This window comes from Octodon degus, unplaced genomic scaffold (assembly GCF_000260255.1).
Source record: "Octodon degus isolate 3935 unplaced genomic scaffold, OctDeg1.0 scaffold00021, whole genome shotgun sequence".
Lineage (NCBI taxonomy): Eukaryota > Metazoa > Chordata > Mammalia > Rodentia > Octodontidae > Octodon > Octodon degus.
In genome coordinates, this window is record NW_004524597.1 from 14,765,718 (window position 1) to 14,789,209 (window position 23,492).

Below are 23,492 nucleotides of genomic sequence, written 5' to 3' on the forward strand. Positions count from 1 at the left end.
TTTTGAGATAATTTTACCCTACCTGAAAAAGAGTTGACGTCACTTGCTTCTTGGACAGGTGACTTTGTACATGTTCTACAGCTTGCTTTGAGAATGGCTTTCAAAAATCAAAGACATGTTTTTTTAAATAACAGCAAAAACGTAAGAAACCTCTGAACATGACATAGAATTATAATGGCAATTTAATACAATTACTAAATGGCAACCATTAGTAATTATATGAGCACACATTCTTTAAGATCTGTGATCCATATGTAGAGAAATCAAATGTGGTTAGCCATCTGGATGTCTGGAGTTCTCAGTCACATGCCCAGTGACAGCAGCACAACAGGGCCTGTCCGACACATCTAATCCCGTATGAGGTTGAAGTTACTGTGGCGATAAAGGGTGAACAACTCTACCACCACCTACTGCACACATTCCTCCACTGGCTGATAAAAGTTCTAAAAATGTAAAATGTCTCCTATAACAGATAAAACGAATGCAAGAGTATGTGCCTAAGAATTACATGGCAGGCTTACAAAGTCAAGCCACAGCAGTTAAAGGTTCTGGATTCAAGAAAGCACTGCTACCGCTTTGGCAGGGTGGAACTAAAGCAAGCAGGATGGAACTTTCAGAGATGTGAATTACAAACTTGCCGTGATCCTCCTGCCTCAGCCTCCTGAGTGCTGGGATTACTAGCGTGCGCCACCATGCCTGGCTAAGAACAGCTTTAAAAGCCGTATCATACTGCCCCAGACCCTGTGGTTGCCGTGAGCATCTAACCTTCTCCATGCACTCAGTCCTTCTCAGCATGGCAGGGAGATCCTGTGACCAACAATTAGCTCCAGCTCAGAACTTCCTTCTGCATGAGGAACACGTGTCCAAAGAACAGCGAAACAACGCAACTGCCTGAAGTGTCATCGTTAGCTACTAGTGGCAGGAGGAACGGTCACCACCACCCTGGGCAGAAGCACTGCAGCGCACTACTGTTGGGACCTTTCTGCCACGGTGGAAATGCTGTGCTCCTGAGCCATCTCATACGGAAGCCACTGGTCACCTGGGGCTGAGGAGCACTCGAGTCACATGTGGCTTAGGAAGCATGGAGGAAGTGTAAGTATAACCTCATTGGTTTAATTAATTTAAACAATTTCAAATAGCCGCTGGTGACTCGTGGCTAATTACTTGACAGCGAAGGCCAGGACTGCAGTCTATTTCTATCAAATACAGTGTTAATGTACACACTTTTACATGGTAAATGTTCATTACTAATTATTCTACTTATTGGTGGTGAAATAACTTTCTAACAGTTGGGTCTGACCAGTAGTCAAATTAGACTCTTTATCTGATTTACAAGGAAAACAATTATTTCAACTATTATTTAATTTGATGAATAAAATTACATAGTAATTATAATCCTTATTAATTAAAAACCATTTAAGATTTATATCTGTCAATATTTGATTAACTTAATTGTTAAAGCATAACTATATTAAAATAATAAACCTTAAAGTCCTTTGAAAAAATCTAGAATTGAGTTTTTTTTTCCAGTGGATCCAAATGAACAACTTCACCAATTTTTTGCAAGAAAAATGTCAGAGTTTGAAAACAGACTAAGCCACTGTGACGTAAGAGATACAGTGTATCAGAAAAACAAAATGACAAAAAAAAGAAAAGAAATAGGTTTTGCCCTAAAGATGCACTTTAAAAACCCTCAAACATCTCCGTACCATTTTCCATTCATTCTGCGAATGCTGAAAGCGGGCTGGGAGCTGCCCCAGGAAAGTAACAGAAGAAGCAGTGATATTTACGTGCGAGCAGGAGAGAAGCTCCTTCATGATGTAGGCGTCGTAAATCTGCCGGCTTCTGCACAGGCGGTCTTCCTCATTGTCAAGCTTCTCATACGCCTTTATCTGGATTTTTAGGAGACATCACTGTCAGGGTACGTTTTCCTCAAAACTTACATTATTTAGAGATACAACTAACCCACACAAGAAATCACTTCCACATGAGATAAAGCAAATTACCAAACCAGCAATTCCACAGGAAATGACTACTTCTAATGTTGGAATAATGATGTTGGAATGATTTAAATTTAACTAGAAACATACAAATGTGCTTTTTATCTATGATCGACCTCATCACTAAAATGCAGCAACACATAACATTAGAAAGCAAACACTGCCATGGTTACAATTATCTTACAATATACAAGCCACGGACCATTTATCCTTGCCAGTTCTCTTTTCCAAAGCACAAATAATTTAAATTTGGCTGTAATTCAGTTCTGAGTTATAATGGGGTTTGTTCTTACTCAGTTACAGTGTTCCAAAACAGGAGAAAAAAAATATTACCAGGATACATCCAGAGAGATTTCTAAAAATCAACTGAAGCAAATAAATATTTTAGAAAGGATTTAACACTTAGATAAAAGATTTGTTTTCAACATAGATATGGTGGTCATGCCTGTAATCCCTGTAATCCAAGCGCTCTGAGAGGCTGAGGCAGAAAGATTGCAAATATAAGTCAGCCTAGGCATCTTAGTGACTCTGTAAGACCCTGTCTCAGAATAAAAAAATAAAATACAGCTGGGGATATAACTCAGTGTGAACGTCCAAACTTCAATGCCCAGTAACACACACACAGACAGAGACACACACACATCTACACACAAATATTGGTTTTTAGTACTGTAAAAACTAACGTGTGTCTGATTTATTTCACTTAAAGAGTATGGTCTCAAAGTGAATCCATTTACCTAGAAATGTCTTGAGTTTATACTTCTTTACAGCTGAGTAGTATTCCATTGTATAAAAAACCCCTCACATTATTTTCCTTACCTATTTCTGGGTTGATGAGCATTTGGGTTATTTCCAAGATTTAGCTATTACAAACTGTGTGGCTATGAACGCAGGTGTGCATATGTCATGTGGTATGATGCTTTTACTTCTTCTGGGAAAATATCAAGAAGAATAGCTGTGTGGAATGAGCCCTCTACTCCTAGTTTTTTGAGGAATCTCTCCAGTGGTCGCCCCAGTCTACATCCCACCAACAGTATTCCTGCCCCAAAAGGACACACATGTGTAAATATTGCATTGTCTCTCTGGTGTGAGAAACTGAAAGTAGAAATAAGAATCAGAATATATAATAGATATTGTAAAACAGGAAGAAATTGTTCAAAAGGAAAGGGGAACTATAGAGGGGGTTGGGAGAAAGGAAGGAAAAGAAAAAGAAAAAAATGAGAAAAGAAAAAGAAAATGGAAACAAAGCTTTGTAAACAAGGAGAGGAAGAGGGGTTAAAGGAAGGGAAGGCAATGGGGGAAAGAAGAGGAATCAAGATAGACCATGTACAGGTACAGATTCCCTGGGATGAATGTGATCATTATGTCTATCTAAACTGTATGAATAAACTTAAATAAAAATAGTAAGAACAATATTAACATAAAGGTTATTTCAAATGCTATATTTCAAATACTATAGTAGTTAACCTGGTTGGTATTATGATAGGTTAGATATAAAATGTGTTATAGAACTATCTGTCTTATATGGAAATGGTCCCAAATGCTCTAATCTAGTAACAGAAGGTCCTACATCAGAAAATCACTCCCATTTATTTACAGAAAGGCTTTTAATACAAAGAATGAAAACATAAATGAAATATGGAGCTCAATGGAAGATGACAGCAAAGATCTCCAGCCTAATGGCGCTTCCACATATGACTAACTCAGAAAACAGTGTTTCGTACAGCCAGCCTCTCACTCTGTGGACTTGCAGAACATCAGCGAGCCCTCCATTCTGGGGTCGTAAGAGGTGGGCTGACAAGTCCAGGAGGCAAAATACACTAAATAGAATTAAGTTACCTGTTTAATTTATACAGTGGACTTGACAGTTTTGAATCCAAACTAGTAAATTCTATAAGAATTCCTGATGTAGCTAAGAACAGAGAGCTCCGGAGTGTCTGGAAGATGGGGGACAGAAATGTGAGACACTGAGGTCCTACATCTGAGCAGCTGCTTTACATATCAGGAAATGACTGGGATCATCCTAACTGTCCTGAGGAGTCTCGGCCTGGCTGTGGCACGCTGATAGCTGAAATTCACACTTGAATTACTGCATGGGCTGAGAACAGGCTCCTTTGGAAAAGATGGTAAAGCCCAACATAAAGGCAGGAAGCCTGGGGTGGGCTAATACCCACTCAAGAAGAAGAGATGGCCTGAGCAGCATCAATCCAGAAGTGCTGGTGTTAGCAAAGGGCCAGAGCTGACCAGACCCAAGTCAACTCAGCAAAACAGGTACCCAGAGGAGGGCACTATGCCAGCTGCCAACTTCTCCCAGGGATCTCTGCTCAAAAAGCAGAGCTCATAGCGTTTACTCAGGCACTGATATTAGGCTATATATCTATACCAGTGGTGGAGAAGCTATCCATTACTGATCTATAAAGACCCCAAATATGTCCTTCTGGTACCACATGCTCATGCAGCTGGAAAGAAGGAGTTGGCTGACTGACAAGCAATGGGGAAGTACACAGCAAACTCTGGAGCAGAGTTACAACACAAAGGATTTGGGGCTTGACTGATTTCTTCCATTGTGTTTTATTTTGGTCAGGTTCAAGAGCTAATGTCAGATGCTAGAATGCCAAGACAGATTTACTGAATGAAAGGTAAAGGTTTCGGCCTTGATTTATGAACAAGCTCAAGCTACAGTGAGTTTTTCCTGTACAAAGGTATAATAAGATGTAAGTCTATGCTCTCAGAGACCTATAAAGAAAACTGACATCTGATTAAACAAATACTCATTCTATGGAAGCTTCCACGAACTGACAAATTCCAGCTCTACAGACAATTCTAAAAAGGTAACTCTCAGCAAAGAAAGAGACCAGAGCTTGCCTAGTGGCATACTTTTCAAAAAGTTGGAGTCGCTGCAGGAGGGCCACCTTGCCTGAGGGCAGTTGTCACTATAGCTACACTAATAGAGGAAGCTGCAAAACTAACTTTAGGGCAGAAACTAGAAGTTTTGACTCCTTATTAGGTCAGAGTAATTCTTCAGACCAAAGATTACTTGTGGTTAACAGAAGGGCAGCTTGCCAAATATGAGGCCAGGCTCTTAAGACAACCCTAAAGCTAGCTAGCGCTATTGCTAACCATGCCTCTTTGATACAGGCCCAGAAGTTTGCCATTCTTGTAAATAAGTAATCTCTCAGACCTATGTCAGTAGGCAGGACATCAGTACCCTATCCCCGAGGAGGTGTGGTTCACTGATGCGAGTGGCTTTGTCCAAGGTCATCAAAAGACAGGTTATGCAGTTTTTGGTTCACAACAGACCACTGAGGCCAACTTCTCCCAGGGATCTCTGCTCAAAAAGCAGAGCTCATAGCGTTTACTCAGGCATTGATACTAGGCTATACATCTATACCAGTGGTGGAGAAGCTATCCATTACTGATCTATAAAGACCCCAAATATGTCCTTCTGGTACTACATGCTCATGCAGCTGGAAAGAAGGAGTTGGCTGACTGACAAGCAATCAGCTATGAAACGAAAGCAGGAAATCGTCCAGTTCCTAGAGCCTGTCCGCCTCCAAAGCAGGCTGCACTCATGTACTGTAAGGGATGCCAAAGAACATGTCTGAAATCGCCTTGGGAAATCAACAGACTGGCAGCAAGGCAACGAGGGAGTCCTACAGCCCTTTAAGACTGTATCCTTACTCCCAGTTACCGAGTGACCATTCTGGTCCTTCAAGGAACGCAGTGACAAGCTGTAAAAATCCTACATGGGAAATGGCAGCTAGAATCTTTAAAGGACGAAGAAGTAAGCTTCCCTTAGAGCCCCTGGAAGACCCAAGGCTCTTCTTCAGAAATCAAAACTCTGGTGTAGCTCAGGGTACAGATAAGTACAATCACTAATGACCCTAATTCATCATAGCTTAAATGGGACCTATATTTTTATAGGCTCTGTTTTTAATTAGATCTTGCTAAGGTTATGGCTCTCAGGCTCTCAATAATCTATCTAACTTCTCTTTCTGCCATACTTTGTCCTCCATGAGAAGTGGGAAATCTGACTTGCTTCTCATCTGTGGGCTAATGATAAGATTTCTCTTTCTTTCTCCCATCAGGCAGACAACTCAAAGGTCACTGATTCTTTCTTATTGTTTTCTTTTCTTATGGTTTTTGGACAGGTTTTTCCCTTTGACCCAGCAAACAAGCCACAACATCCTATGGGCACTGGAGTGCACATGATCCCCACTGGGTAGGGGCTACAGCACCTTCCAACCAGAAGACGCTACTGAAGACAAGAGGCCTCCATTCCCTCAGCAACCCATAAGGAATTATGAGGATTTCTATCCCTCAGGGGAAATGAAGAGGAGATTAGAACAAGGCAGAACTGGCCAGGAAAGCACGTGTGATCTGTCAATCACAAGATTCTGGACATATGCAGTTCCCAAAGTCCTGCAGGTAGACTTCTTGTGAGAACTGCCGCAGGTTTTCTATGGTTGGCCCAGATCTGACATCAGCCTAAGGAGTGCGGGATAAAAAAACAAGAGTCACTATTGAGATTTTGCAACTGTGTTCTCTATCCATGGTGGCCCCTCACACTGTAGGGCATACTTGTTCTCTTTTATTCTCTCTGCAGAGCCTGTTTCATTTCTTAGTTTTAATAAAACTTTGCTACAGTTAAGAGAAACAAACAAACAAAAAAAAGAGATTAGGGTGTCTCTGGCTATAAACCAGCTTTTCTTTTGAGACAGAATCTCAGGCTGGCCTTGAATTCATGGCAATCCACCTGCCTCAGCTAGACTGCTGAGATGATAGGTGTATACCAGCATGCTGGGCTACATCTATAATCTCAGGTGGCTAGCACTTATTTTTCTGCTATCACTTAGATTAGCAAGTAAAGAACACGTAGCCAACTATTGAGCAGTGTGAAGCAGAATGACCTTACCGCAACACGTGCGCAACCCAAACCACCTCAGGTTCCGGAAGTTAGGTTGCCCAGGTACCTGAGCAGGTGGGCGGGGTTCATGGTTGCAGGGCAGGAATACTGCCTCAGTAATGAGGTCACCAATTGTGTTCTCCCTTCTCTGGGGGAGCCACACACCAAGGCTGACCATGTAGCCCACATACCCATGACCCGGAGAGCTGGCACTTTTGGTCCACAGTTGCTGGGGGCTCCACTGTCTCACCAACCACCAGTGAGGTGTGAGAGTAAAGTCACTCGGGGCCTCTGCCAGGCCTGCTCCCAGTCCCTCCCCTATGCACTTTGCTCTACTGACTCCCAACTGGCTCTGAGCTCAGCCGTCTGCTCTTTCCATCCATGCACCCTGCTCTTGATTCCTGTGACTGCATGCCCTGGGCTTTGGCCCTGCTCCTTTTCCTTGGACTCCACTGCAGGTAGTCCTTCCTCCTCTGCTTGACCTCTGAACACCAAGTTATTTCAGAGAACATTGCTGGACAGCACGCTGTCAAAGCTAAAGCTATTCAGCCCCGAGGTTTCAAATACCAGTTATATTCTGAGGACTCAATCTGTTAGCCATGAGCTCCAGATTTCAAATACCCAACCATGTATTTGACATTTACAGTTGAGTATATAGAAAGCATATAAATTTAATGTATCTAAATAAAACCTTTGATTTGTTATATTCTCCTGCTATACTGCAGCTACTGTACATTCACCCCCAGCATTCTCCCCTTTGCATAAATCAAAAGTGAATGATCACCACTGATTCCACTCTTTACACTCCAGCCATCACTGCCCTCTACATACAATTCAAGGGCCGGGGAGATGGCTCAGTAGAATAAGCGCTTGCCTGGCAAGCACAAGGGCCTGAGTTCAATCCCTGGTTCCACCAATAAATAAATAAATAAATATAAAATAATACATACAATTCATCATGTTTGCTTTATTTTGAAATAAAACACAAATCCAGGCTCTGCTTCTGGCAAAAATCAACTAGCTCCTATGGGAACAATCCTCCTGAGATGAGCAATCCTGGACATATGGGAAACGCAACCACATATGGGCATGGGAATGTAAGCAAAAGTACAAAGACAATGTAAGGGGCGCATCAAGCTGAAGCTGTAAGAGCAGGGATTTCTGAAAATAAAGTCACAGAAGGGGAGCTCCAAAGTTCCATTGAGCAAATTCTGAACCTCTGGTGGACCTGGATAACACAGGGGCATGGTGGAGTCCAGAAGAAGGCAGGGTTCTACCTCTGAGCACAGACCACCTGGGTTCAAACTCTGCCAATTACTAGCAGGAGAAGCTGAAGGACTAGAGAAGGCACAGCCGCTCCCCATGATGGGAGATACAGGTCTGGGGGTGGGTGAGCCTGATCAGCTGATTGCTGAGACAAAAATAAACGTTCCCCTTGAAGGAGCACAACAAGAGTTTAGTTTCTTCATCCACCCACCACTATGTTCAAGGTACAACCTAATACTATTCTACACAGAAGAAACAGCACAGTGTACTCTACATTCAAGAGAGCAGAGCATCATGCAGATCCATTCAGGAGACACAGATGCTGGAGTCATTAGACAAAGACTTCACTGCAGCAGTTCCAACTGGACATAACTCAAAGGACCTAACAGAAAACATTCATATAAAGGAAAAGAAAGGAACTAGAGGAAAAAATAGCAACTACAAAAAGAACTAAATGAAAATTTCAGAAGAAAAATACAGCATCTGAAATAAAAATTCAATGAATAGACAAGACAGCAGGCCAGGCAGGCCAAAAGAGCTGATGATTCTCAAGAGAGAGCCACAGGAATTATTTGGCCTGAAGAAGAAAAAATAAATAAATATTGGAGGAAAAATTGAATGAGCCACCAGAGTTAAAGATTAAACATACATATTGGAATTCCAGAGGGAAAAAAAAGAACTAAAGACAATGCCTTGAGAAATAATCATCTTAATTTTCTTAGGTTTGATGAAAGGTAACTTATAGGTTGAAAACCTACATTCACAGATTGAAACTCAGGAAACCCTACAACAGATGAATATAATATCTAAAACTCCTCTACTAACAACAAGAATTTTCATCCAGGCAATGTGGTTCATGCTTGTAAACCCTGAAATCTGGGAGGCTGAGGCAGGCGAATTGCAGTTGCAAGCCAAGACTGGGTAACTTAATGAGCTCTTTCTCAAAAAATAAAAAAGGGTTAGGGAATATAGCTCAGGACAAAGGCCCTGGGTTGGTCTAATCCATAGCACCAAAATCAATCAATCAATCAGAAATGTCATAATGAGGAACCAAGCCTCTTTCATATCTATCTAAAAGAAATAATTTATATATAAGAGATTGAAAGTAGACAGCTGGGGAAGACACATCATGGAAACAGTAAGCACAAGACAGACATGCTTAGATCTACAGGATCTGGCGAAGCTGACCGCAAACAGACTATTTGTTCCCACAGATGAACCAGAAATAAAGAGAGACAGTTCACATGGACAGACATAACAATCAGAAGCCTGCACGCACCTGCTCACAAAACACCTAATATCTCTCTGCCATGGAAAAGACTGTCTTAGCTATGGCTTCAGCCGGAAATACTTTCCTAGATTACATTCAAGCCACCAGCCTCCTTGTCACCCACGTCGCCATTCAACGTTCCGACAATCATGTCCCTGTTCAGTGTTGCCTGTGCAGGCAGTCGCTGACCCGCCTATCTAAGTGGCTAGCACAGCACTTCACACCAAGCTGAGTTGCTGCTCAACAGTTTTCACTTCCAAATTAGTCCCTGTGTGTACTCTCTACATCTCTTGACCAGAACATAAGTTCAAAGAGAGTAAGGACTTTATTTCTCATTTGTTCAAACAATGCTTGGTAGGACACTGGTGTTCACAAGGTCTGAAACAGAGAGAGGCTTTAGGGTGGCCAAGGTACTCGCCAGTATCCTATTATGTAGACAGGCACAGCTGCAGTTGCGCCCCAGTGAGGCCTTCTGTTGACACATCCAGTAATGGGTGACATAACAAGAAGCAAGTGCTAAGTGCACAAGACAGGACAGCACAAACCACAAACTGTGAGTTAGAGGAGGATGCACACCATGCTGGAACACCAGCATGGAAGAGGGTCCTGAGACCTCTGCTGAGCTAGCCCTGAAAGGCAACTTGGCTCTCAAGAGCTGGAAAAATCTGTAGCATCCCAGGGTGGGAAGGGATGACACACTGCGCAATGATAATAACAAAGGCTGGGAGGTTCAGGGAACACTGGCTGGTCGGGTCTGGCTGGAGTGGAAGTTCTATGTTGGACGATGTGAGACAGAAAGAAGGAAGGGAGACAACAAGTCACATACGAGATAGCTAAGTGCTGTAATAAGCAACTAGGGTTCTCACTAGGAAGAGGGAGTGTACTGTAACAGGTCTGCGGACTCGGGAAGTAGAGATATAACTACAAAATGTACTACATCAAGAGAGCAGTAGCAGAATCTAAAAATGGGTAAGAAACAAGCAGAAATTAAAGAAGAATCCACTACAGTGACAAAAGCTAGGGGCTAACAAAGAATCACTGGGAACGTCAACGTTTCAGGGTTGTGGTCATTGAGAGAGTTGCCCAAGGACAGATGGCATCTTCTAAAGAACAGAGGAAAGCTGCCAAGGAGCTGCAGAGCATGCTCCCAGGGAGTCATCTGACAAACCAGGTCCACCACAGGCCAAATCAGAAGAGGGGTGAGAAGAGATGCGAGGAGCCAGCAAGGAGAAACACCAGTGCTTAAAGTTCAGACAGATGCAGCCAAACAACAGTCACCAGCACGCTCAAAGGAAGTGTGGAAGAAGTTGGCACGCGATAGCCCATCGATTCTACCCAGTTACCTGCTAAGGACAGTTTTCACTACTTGACAAGGTGACTTAGTTCATGTTGAAATTGGAGGGGTAAAGCTTTTAGGAACACAGGAAAGAAAAAAAAAAATGACAGATCAAAGGGACTTTTTTTTTTTTTTGGTCTTATTTTTACTATTTTCTTTTTTGGTACCAGGAATCGAACTCTGGGCTTCCCGCTTGCTAGGCAGGCACTGTGCCACTAAGCTACATCCCTGGCCCCCCAAAAATTGACAGATCAAGCTGTGATTCTTCTCTACATAAAATGCCTGGTTATGATTCAGATGCAAATAATAAGATTAACTTCATACCAAGTAAGCTTTTTTGGGGCTCACAGTACTTTTTCAGATGATGCCAAATGAACACATAATTTGACTACTTTTTCTGAAAATACATTAATATAATGTTTTTAAAGTACGGAAAAACATGACATTTTCATATCTATGTCTATATCTCTAAAAAGCTAGAAAGAAAGGAATTTCTCTAGTTTCCAATGTGCACAAAGACTATAGGTGTAACTATGTGACATTTTCTGTGGATCATTTAAACGATTTAGGGTAAAAGTACACTATATTAATAATAACACACATCATTTATTAAACATATTTTAAGTATTTCCTAGTTCTATTTTAATTACTTTATTCTATAATTATTTTAAGGTGTACTGTTTTCCAGGTATGTGAAGGTTTCTTGGAGCTTAATTTTATTGTGGTCAGAAAAGGCAGTCTGCACAATATCAATCCTGAAATTTATAAATTTCTAAAGGAACCAACACATGATCTACTTTGAAAAATATTCTGCACGTGATTCAAAGAATGTAAATCCCACTTTTCTGGGTACAGCTTTTATATATGTCAAGTTATTCACTAATTTATTAAGAGATTCTTAATCTGTACGAAAGATTTTGTTTCTTTTAAGCCCTTGAAGGGAGTGTTGTACTATTTAATAGTTGTGGATTTGTTTTGTTTCTGCTTATGTTTGCATTATACATTTTAAAGTTGTGTTATTTGCAATATACAGATTTAAGTTTGGGAGAGCTGCTGGATCAACCCTTTTATCATTGAGAATACCTCTCTTTATTTCGAAGTAGCATGATCAGGTAGTTCATCTGATTAGTGTCCATATAGTGTGTATATTACAGCACACATTATCTATCCTTTCTTCCATGTAAGTATTTTGTTTATAAGTGGTATATAATAGGGCTTCATTTTTCAATTCCGCCTGAAAAACTCACTTTTACATGGGTGTATTTAGTCCATTGACATTAAATGTAACTGGATTTAAGCTGTCATCCTACTCATTCTATTTTCAACTTGGCTGATCAACGTTAGGTCCTTTTATTCCTATATTACCTCTTTTTGATCAACTAAATGGTTTTTTATCCTACGTTTCTCATTTAGCTTATTAGGGATACTGAGTACAGTTCAATGCAAATCATTACTTTCACTTCTCCCACCAATTATCCTAGGACTTTAAAATACTTTATCTTCATAGTCCTCTTTGGCCTTTTGTGTGACTGTCCTGCATTCTGGTGCTATGTACACTATAAACTCTAGAGACACGTCATTGCTTTGAATCCTCACTGTTCCCTTACATTTCACATGCAGATTCACCCGTGTTGCTCATCTTTCCTTTCTGCATAGCCATCAGGATCACTTCTGGTCTGCTTAAAGCATCTTCCTGCATCTCAACTACATAGTAATATTGGTCCACTACTGAAAAATTCTCTCATATTTTTATTTGTTTGGGTTTTATTATTGTTTTATCTGAATATCTCTTATTTCTCTTTCCCTTTTAAGGGAAAAGTTGACTAGGAATATCATTCTAGGCTGGAAGATTCTTCTTTCAGTACTCTAAAGATGGCCATCTCATTGCCTGTCCTGCCCCCGGCATTTCTCTTTAGTGTCACAGTTGGTCTAGCTGCTGCTCCTTTAACAGTAATGTGGCTCCCTTGGCACCCCTTCAGATTTTCTCTGTTCTAAGTTCCTATAGCCTCACACTGATGTGCACAGACACCTGTCCTTTGAATTCATTCCATCTAGTGATGAATGGTAGGAGTGGGGTCTAAGTTTTTTTGAGTCGATAAGTATCTGTCTTTCACCATGTTGTAAAATTTTTAATACTGTCTCTTCAGTTATTGCTTCTACACTATTTTCTCTTTTCATTTGCTGAAACTCCAATTCTGCATGTACTAGGGCTTTAAACATGTCTTGCATATCTTTAATTTTTTAAATCTATTTCTTTTTCTCTTTCTGTGCTTCAGTCTGAAGCTGTCCACTGACCTGTCTTCCTATGTACTATCTTAGCTTGTGTTTTACCTAACCATTAAGTTCCAACTTCAAATACTGTAGTTTCTGTTCTAGAATGCCCAGTCAACTCTTCATAATAAATTTAAATTATGCTGAGATCTATTTCTCCATCTTTTACTGAACATATTGCTCATAGTTATTTTAAAGTACTTGATAATTACCTCAAGTACCCAGCTCTTCTGAAAGGTCTTTATCATCTTACTTAGCACTCAGACATCTTACCTAATAGCAAGTCTAGTGATTTTCTGTTGTGTACTTAGCATGGTAAAGTCTTTATGTATTGTTATCTTATATCTTCAGAGAAGACAGTGGGTTCCCTTTACTCTCTGTTGGGCAGGAGGGAAGAGGGTTCATCAGTCAACACAAGACTGAGCCAGGCTGGGCCTGGGTTGCTGTGTTTTTGTAGGCCTCAACCAATCTCTGGTTTGTCCCTTTGTATATCATGATCCATCATGGAGCTCAGTTGAGAGTGCTTTGTCTCCTCAGCATTATGTTCAGTTCTTTCCTGGAGAACTTTCTAACTTATCTCTTGGTCCCCCATCCCACTCAGCTTCAGACCTTAGCACATGTCTTGGACTGAAACTAACCACCCGTCTGGGATCCCTCCAGTCCTGTTTGATTGACTGATGAAATGACTGAGCCATAAAGGGGACTGAACCCAGAGGACTTTGCACTGAGCTACATCCTCTACCCTTTTTGGTATTTTTTATTTTGTGAGAGAGTCTCACAACCCCAGGCTGGACTCAAACTCGCTTCAGCCTCCCAGAGTGCTGGGATTACATGCATGCACCAAAACAGCCAGTTCCATGTGTTTTTTAGTTTAGTTCCAGAAATCTCTTCTGGCCTTTCTATCTCCCAGAAGTAACTCCCAGCGCCAAGCCTGAATTCTCTTGTACCAGAATTCCCTTCTGCCCAATGCTTTGTGAGTCAACAGCCGTCCAGCTAGCAAGCAGCTGTCAGCAGATTACTCCCTGAGGACTGTCCTTTCTTGCCTGTTGTTTTCATATTTCTGTCTCTAGAAGCTGTGTAGTTTTTAAGTCCACTTTGTTCTGTACAGCTGACTTTCTGCCTTTTAAAAACTCCTGCCCTATCAATTCAGCCCCTCTCTAGCTGCAGACTTCACCAGTTGTGCATTGGAGATCCTCCCATCCCATTTGTAACTGGTTACTCCAGTATGACCAGAAATCTCTGCTAACTTCTCTCTCAGACTCAGGGGCAGCCCTGGGCTGTGGTGCACATGTCCAGAATCAGCCCTCACAGGGGATGAAGTAGCTGGTAAGCCTCAGTACACTTCTAAAGGATCCTGTCTCTGGAAATTCAACTCAACTGTTCCTCATTGCTCCCGCTATATGACAAATCCTTTAGGAATATGGTTTTAATAACATACCTGGCCCTTTGTAGCTCTTGTCAGTATCTCAGATAAATTACATATTACATTTTGTACTGCTAATTACTTGAAATGAGTTTCTAAATATGTGGAAGATGTTTTATAGCCTTAATATTTCCCAAAGCAACATTAGAATATGCTTTTCGAAATAAAAGCTCAGGAAAAGTTACTTCTTACCTCTTCATAAAACTTCACCTGAGGTACAGCTTCATTAATTTCATTCAAACAAAAATCTTTAAATAGCAAGAAACCTAAAGGAAAAGAATAAAAAAGTTCAGGATGGGCAATAAATTGAAATTTTACCCCACAGGATGCCTTAAAAATCAATGAGTTTATACTTCAACCTCTTCCACGCCAGGATTTCAAGAGGCCCATGAAACCTAATGGCTTTGGGCATGAGAGCACTACATCCTGGCTTACAGCACTGGGCCCCTTCTCTGCTCAGAAGACTGTTTTGAAAATGTGCCATCAGCAGCACTTGCTCATGGTCACCACCACATGGAACCCTTGGTCACTGCAGTAGATGGCAACCAAAGAATAATGACCAAAAGAGAAAGAAGACTGGGAATGCAGAAAGGCTGGTGAGTGATGTAATAGGCTCACAAATGCAGTGCCTGAGGAAACAGGGCTGAGCTTTCTAAGCAGAGAGAAGAATACTCATGATCTTTCTAGATCCTTCTCTTGCCTTCACTACATAGCACCCCACCGAACACCTCAGCCAGGGCAGGCTGCTCACTCCTGTGTCCTTCTTTGCTCTTTCATGACACCACGCTTCACCTGGAGACAATGCCTGCCTCTGGAATACCAACCCCTCTTCCATAGCTTGAAGACTCCTAACTCAGCCCTCACAGCAGAATCCAAGTACCACTTTTCTCTGTATAGCTGACTTTGATGAGACTGTACAATCATAGTACACATGAGGTTGATAAATATTTATTGAATGAATATTTGATTCCACAGCTCTTCCAATATCCCTCTGCCTAAATATTCACCACTCTTTAATTGTCTGGTTAAGCTTTCCACCCTGTGCAAGCCTCATATCCCAATGCAAGCAAAATGTTCCACATGTCGGGCCTAAGTGAATGAATGAACAGAGCAAGTTAATACCAGGATCCTAGTACACAGCAAAAACTGCAAAACTATAGGAAGTCAAGGCAAGTAAAGGACAGTTAATAAAAGCAGAAGCCACAGAAGAGAACTGAAGAAAGAGTTATACAAAGTCTAAAATGTAGGGAAAAGGTGTATGAGAATTCTCCAGGTATAGTCTGAGAAAAAAGAAGCAACTGTGACAAGATTTTCACTAATACTACCACGGATACTGATTCTATTTAACCCTGCTTAGTCAGGGAACATATTCAGTATGTCAAAACTTTTACATTTACTGAAGTTTGATTTTCAGACCCGCATTGTTCTGCTCTCGAAGGGTGCAAGTTTCATTGAAGAGTACAACACAGTTAACCCTCACCTACCCTCTGAGCTCTGACTAGCTGTCTGGCTGTGTACTTCCCTGTCACCCAGCTAAATACTGAAATCTCCACCTGTAATAGGAGATGTGTTTATCTTTCTTCCGATGTTGCCAGGTTTGGGTTGTGTATTTCTTTTTTTATCTTTGGAAGAGAAAGTTGAAGTGAGAATTTGGACTTGGGTATGTTCATCATACCAGATATGTTCTTGAAACATCTAAATGACAGAGTGAAAGAACCACACAATGGACCCCTTGTTTTTGTCTGAATTTGGAGTGAAATTGGGACACCTGCCACAGCCCACGGTGTCCCTGGGATCTAGTGGGGATGTTCTCCAGCCTTAGCCCACAGCGCTCTCCCTGGGCTCATCACTTCCCGTGAGCCACACTCTAGTTCCTCTAGCCCCAAGCACTGTGCCTTCTTTGAATTTCTTACTGTTATTCCCTCATTTCTAGAACATTCCTGTCCTGGACCTGCTGGGCTTGACCAGCTTTGCTTAATCCTCCTTTAATGAGGCCTTTCTGAATCTTATGCTCTTTTGCTCACTCGTCTGTCTGTGTGTCTGTCTGTCTGTGTGTCTCTCACATACACATACACATACACATACACCACAGACTCACACATCCACACACCAGACTCACACTCATACACACAGACTCTCTCACACACATCTTTGTGTACAACACACCACCAAAACTCACTATCACATTTACTTCTTTGCTGTCTACTTCCCCACCACAATGTTGGCTGCAAATGAAGAGCCATCATGTTGCGTTCTATACCATGTCTGCAGCAATAAGAACAACCATAGACTATGACAGGTGGAAGGACCAAAAGATAGAAGGAAGAAGGGAGAAAGGAAGAGGGTAGATTCAAGGGGGACCAGGGAAGTGGGGGTGTTGAATAAATGAATAAATGATCATTCAACTCAGAATGTTTTCATCTACTTTTTTTTTTTTTTTTTTTTTTTTTGGCGGAACTGGGGATTGAACTCAGGCCCTTGCGCTTGCCAGGGATGCATTTATTTCACTAATCCATCTCCCTGGTCCCTTCATCTATTTCTTTAACACAATTTCCAACATTAAGTTGTGGAATAAGCCGACAAATTATTTTAATATACAATCGGAAAACAAAATTGCATTTTCATCACATTGGTACAGAAAGTGAAGCTTTACCTTGTACCAGTTATTTAAATGAATCTGTTTAAATGGAGCAAAAAGAAAGATACTTTGCCCTTTCAATAAATCCTAGATTCCTGTGTTCCAGGCTGGAAGTAATTTACCTTCATCAATTTTAAATTACATAATGAGCAAATTAGAGCAAAAACAAAAGGGCAAAAATTACAGAATACTGTAATACTTTGGTTTATGAACACTTCTTTTTGCAAACAATTTAGTTTACAAACAAAAGTGTTCATCTTAATTTTGTTTCCCTTCACAAACTCTACATCAGGTGACAAACATGACCTCCGCCATCTTCCCCACACCAACACAAGCACACACACAGCCATCTTTCCCCAAATCACGAAAGAAATTAAGTTGATAAGCCAAAGTACGCTGTACTTCATGTAACAAGTTCACTTCATTAAAATATTTCCATATTTAAAAAAATAAAAATAGTGACTCAGCACCTGCTTACTAAATAATTGTGGAATGACTTTGTCTTGTTTCTAAAATTAAACCAGTAAAAATTTTCTGGTTGTATATGACACTTGGGAATGGCAAGCTATCCCACTACAGAAACTTATTTATTTATTTAGGTTCTGAGAATCGAACTCAGGATCTTGTGCTTGCCAGGCGGGCACTGTACTAGTGCTCTATATACCTGATGCTACTTCAGCATTTTACAAAAACTAGTGCAAAGAATTATACTGCTTTTTAAAAATACTGTATGTTAAGGGCTTTTGAAAGCATTAAATGTATGTAGATTCTATAAAACACTCTGAATCCTGACCTCCTTTTAAAAAATTAGAAAGTGAGAAAGAGAAATGTATTTTGCAAGAAATAATATTTATCCTCAGTTTTGCTCAGGAGAGGAAAACACTGAAAATATGAACTGTGTAACTACTAAGATTTCCTATCAATACTGACCGATTCTATAAAACACTTCTGAGTGTCCGCTAAGAGCTCCTGGACTGCACACCACAGACGTAAGACAAAGGCTGCTTTTTAGTCCAGAGAAACACAGAGCAGTGTAGGAGACACACAGCAAATACGACTTATGGTAAATGCATCGAGGAATTAAATATAATGCTGCGATAGATGACATTAAGTGGAAGATGCATATTTCAGATAGAAAAACAAGACTTTTCTGAGCTGTGAGATGAAAAAATTAAAATGTATGAAATTAAGACAGGCTATGACAGCAATACACGCACACTCACATTTATGACAGCACCATTCGCAATAGCTAAGCTGTGGAAACAGCCTAGATGCCTGTCAACAGCATGGATAGAGAAAAATGTGAATGTTACTCAGCCATAAAGAAAAATAAAGTCCTGCCACTTGCAGGAAAATTGAAGGAAACCACTATGTTAAGCAAAATGAGAGAGACTCAGAAAGTTAAGTATTGCACGTTTTCTCCTATGGGAAATCTGAAATATAAATAAAGGAATGAATGGATGATGACAGGAAATTACAAAGCAGGCTTTGAGGGATGGGGAAGGGGACAGAAGGGGGAGGAAAGAGGGAAGCAAGGGGATAGAAATTACCAACACACGTTATATGCACGTACCAATTCCCACAATGCACCTCACTATTCCGCATTACTCACATGTAGTAATAAGCACGGGTGGGGGAGGGAACGAGCTGGGGAGAGAAGAGGGGAGAGGCTACAACATATAATCTCACGCTTCTTCAATATTGTCCTGGAGGTCTTGGCCAACACAATAAGGTAAGAAAATAAAATAATGGTTATTCAAGTTGAAAAGGAAGAATTAAAATTAATGCTATTCTCAGATAGCCTGGTTGGCAACACAGCAAATCCTATCTCCAAATTAATTACTAGAATATATATGTGTCAGCAAGGCCACAGGACGTGACAAGTCACTAGTTAGGATTCAATGAAATTCCCACACACTCGTAATATATGATTTTAAGGCGGAATTTGAAAAGCCAGTCCATTTGCAATAGTGTCAAAGAAAAAGCAATACCTAGAAATGCATAATCAAAAGACAAGCAAGACCTACTCTGCTAAACACTACAAAACACTACTGGTCTAAATAAGTGGAAATACATAATTCATAGATTGGAAGACTCAGTATCGCTAATGTTAGTTGCTTTCAAATAAATCTGTGCTTCAATGCAATTACAATCATGACTCCACTAATCTTTCTAGAAAAGAAACTGAAAAACTGATTCTAAAACTTATATGGAAATACAATCAACAAATAAACAAAAGATCCAAAATATCCTGAGAAAGAAGCAAGTTCCATAACTTCCACTGTGGGATTTCAAGATTCATTGTGGAGCTGTAGAGATCAATGTACAGTGTGGTCCTGGCATGGGACTAAGCAAATGGAGCAGAACAGTGTGTCCAGAAATATGCCCACACGTATGTGGTCAATTTAAGTCTATTTAACAAATGATGCTAGAAACCTAACCTGCAAATGGAAAAGGGAAATGAACCATTCTCTCATACCTTAAAAAGAACTAAGGACTATCACCAAATGAACTATAAGGATAAAATTATAATATTTCTAGAATAACAATATATGTATATAGAAACATATCTTCACAGAATATATTCATGCAGATTTCTTAACAGTATGGTAAATATGATAATACCACAGTATAAACTTCTGCTTTTCAAAGACATTGTGAAAAGAACAGACCAGCCTACACAAAACTTAAATCCAAAAAAGCTCCTTTCTTCATACATGCAAGCAAACAAAACCTCTTATAAATCAATTTTAGAAAAAGAAAAAAATCCAAAAACAGAATGGTCAAAGATGCTGAGCACTTAAATTTGGACACTTTGCAATGAATGAACTATGAGCTACTCGGTAAGCAGAGGAAAGAGCTCAGCATGTGGTCATCAGGTCAGTGTCCACTGCTCCACCCAGCGTGGGGCAGAACTCAAAGGTCACAAACACTGATGACCACCCAGTGTTGGCTCAGGAGGACCTGCAAGGCTGTGCGTTCCTCCTGTCCCTGAATCAATCAGCAAAGCCACTAAGTGTCCTAGCTGAGTGACTGTTCCTAACCACAGGTGAAATGAGACTTCAGCTTCATGGCAGAGGTGAGGAAACTTGCATCTGGGATCCAAGAGATCCTTTAAGGCATCAACTAGTATTACCTTGTCCTGTGCTTAAAGGCCAGCAGAAAACTACAACCCAATTCAGACAGGACTGCTAGTGGCCCGGGCCTTTCAGGGATGAAGGTGTCGTTACTCCACTGGTACAGAGCCACAGTCCTTGGAGGTGCTTTCAGACAGCAAAGGGAACATGGAATAGGTATTGAAGGAGGTGGCTAGCAATACCAGGTACAACCAAGTGACCAGTTAGAGAAAGGAGGATTGTGACTATCACATGTATTTCCTCCTTATTTTATATGTGGATATGAAGCAAACACCTTTGTTTTCTTCCCTCTTGTGCCTTCTTAGCATGTAACATAAGTAGGTAACATTAACCTGACTTCCTAGCACAGCATCGAGTACTGCTCACTTTACATCATAGTACTTAGGTTGCAGAATTACTATTTTTTTTATTATTTTTTTTTAGGTTGCAGAATTATTAAGAACAGGAAGTATCAGTCAAGGACCTTGTCACTCCCTATGAGAAAAGGGTTAATGTGGGTTTAGGTGTATAAAAACCAGCTGTGTCGTGTTAGGCAAAAGGATGACCTTGTTATATTTTCTTTCTTTAGAGATTAATTATAGTGTAGAGGGATGCAGATGAATACCAAATTGACATGAGGTAAGCTTGTAATGGTTAATTTACCAACTTGGAGAATGTTTAAGGAGGAGATTAAGATTTCAATCTATAAACTTTAAGTATACAGACTGCCCTCCATAAAAGTGGGTGGACTGCATCTAATCAATTGAATGCCACACAGAACTAAAAAAACCATCCCTCCCTAGCTGGGGAAATTCCGTGGCAATCTGCCTTCGAATTTCACCTACTCCATTGGCTCTCCTGGGTTACAGGCCTGCTGACCTACGGAGGAAGACTTGGACATACCAGTCTCCATCATCACTGGAGATTTAATCCTCATATTAAATCTCTTTATGAATGCATGTACATATCCTTCTGGTTCTATGTCTCTGAGCAACCCTCTAGACTTTGAACATACTGGAGAATGTACAATTTCTTTAGAAAATGGTTGAAAGCTTCTTATAAAATTAAATATACACTTAATGTAGACCACAGCAATTCTTCTACTAGATATTTATCTGAAAACCCATGAAATGAGTCCATCAATAGTATTTTTACAAAATGGAATGTTACTCAGCAATAGAACAAAATAAATCAGTGATAAAGCCTGTATTTTACGTGTGTTATTGAGGATTCTCCAAGAAACAAAATCAAAAGGATATATAAAGTTTGTATGACTAAAAAATCTGATGTATGTTTAAGATTTTTAAAAATGTATTATAGTAAAATACACATTGCCTTTCATTCCACTGAAATACTTGCCCTTGCTCCACCTACTTATCACATGAACTTAGAGCTTTGCGAAGCAGCTCCAAAAGTCCTCTTTCACGAGTCTGTGTTGGCACTGTCATGGCAGCCTTCAGGACCCCAGCGGATTCAAAACTCCTTTTCACGATCATTTAACTTCGGGGAAGAGCCGGAGTTGTGCGGTGCCAGATGCAGTGGGTAAGATGGACGAGGTCACACTGTAACGTTTCCACAAGGCTGCCTTTTCACTGGCTAGCGCCTGGCCACAGCATTCACTGTATTTATATCACACTTAAAAAGTCACTCACAAAAGACAGCTTCCAAAAGCATGTCACAAAGTGGCAAGAAGGAAGGGATGAATGCAGCTGAGGCAAGGAGAAGTATTTTGAGGGGGATTAGCAGCAATGTGTCTTTTATTGTAGTATTTAAAAAAAATTTTAAACACTGGATGTTTTAGTCACACTTTCTAATTTTAATTTACTACATTTAAGCTCCTTTCCTCCTCCTCAGAATTGAATTTGTAGTGAATCCTATAAGCACCGCTCTATTTAAGTTATACTGGCATTTCTATTTTATTACCTGTGTTCAAGCATTTAAGGTATTCTTAAGGTTTTTTTCCAGGACCAAATGTTACAGCTTTTATGTGGTTAAGGAATTGCTAATTATAAAGGAATAGTTAAAAAGCCAAGTTGACAGCAATCTTATTATAAGTCACATAAAATTTTAACTGTTTGAAGCCACAGTGGTTACTTTTTTCTAGCATAATACAATAACCTCCTTCCCAGTGACTAAGCAGAATGTGGCCCGTTCTTTTCCTTTTTCATTAGCACACATTGGCAGCCCATGACTCCATTCCCAGAGCGGACTCGGCGCCGGCACACAACGCCTAGTAGTTCTGCGTTCTTTCTCTCCCACTCCCCTCTCCCCTCCTCCATCTCTCAATCCCCTTCCTATATGAGAAAGACCTATTATCTTTTATTTTGCTCTTTACTTATATTTTTGCTTCCCTGTATAAGAGAAACCATGCCTAAGTTATTTTGCTTAACACTGTGGTCTCAAGGTGTACCTGTTTTCCCACAAATAAATAACACACACCAATACTGAAGTAAGGAGGTCATTTGAGTAAGTTATGTTAATGAATACAAGTATACATACTCATTGCTCAAAAACCCCTTAACAAAAATAAATCCAGAGATATAAAACTTGAATAAAAGCTATGGCGACAGGACTGTTGTCCAAAGATAGGTTCATTTTCATCAGATGTACTGCATATAAAATAGTGGCACTGCTTTTTATGGCTTTATCTTTTCTTTTTTTGTGCGACAGGGTCTCACTGTGTAGCCCGGGCTGGCCTTGAACTCAAGGTGACCCTACTGCCTCAGCCTCGTGAGTGCTGGGATTACAGATGTGCACCACCAAGCCAAGCTTACCCTTTCTTCTTGCAACTTTATATTCTGATATACTGTAATTTTAAACTTTACAGAATATTCATCAGCAACTGTGTGCACTTTAGGCAGCTTCTGCCTTAAGAGTGCATCCTATCTCATTTGCCTTCTCTTTATGATTCTTTAATCATTAGGGTGACTGCAGACACCACACCTTTTGACTACTCTCTATTTTACTCTGTATTTCTTCAGAACACGACATTCTTTTAAATGTGTGGGTTTTTTTTTTTAAATGTATTTAGTACAGGGTTTACAGGGTCTACAGGGTTTACAGATTGGACTTGTAGTGATTCTCCTGTTTTCAGCCTCCCAAGTGCTGAGATTATACAGGCGTGTGCCACCACGCCCAGCCTCAGTGGCTGTCTCAATGCGCCCCGGGGTCAGGGCTGGCATGGCAACGGCATTCTTTTAGACATCTGCAGAACAGTGCTCAAAATCAGGAAAATTTTCACTGATGAGCTACTGCTGCTAAGTCAC

The 23,492-nt window shown here is 40.5% G+C and overlaps 1 protein-coding gene across 4 annotated transcripts in view; it reads right to left on the reverse strand.

Moving 5' to 3' along the window:
- Positions 1–23,492, reverse strand: part of Grk3 (G protein-coupled receptor kinase 3) — a 165,008-nt gene that overhangs the window by 62,804 nt on the left and 78,712 nt on the right. For 2 of the 4 annotated variants that reach the window (XM_023711723.1, XM_004628015.2), the window contains exons 3-5: positions 14,665–14,738; positions 1,791–1,892; positions 23–97 (exon numbers count right to left, since the gene is read on the reverse strand). In XM_023711723.1, coding sequence (XP_023567491.1) covers positions 23–97; positions 1,791–1,892; positions 14,665–14,738 — 251 coding nt within the window. Of the gene's footprint in view, positions 1–22; positions 98–1,790; positions 1,893–11,102; positions 11,175–14,664; positions 14,739–23,492 lie in introns of those variants that run through there. The other 2 variants (XM_023711724.1, XM_023711725.1) reach the window with 2 other exon arrangements.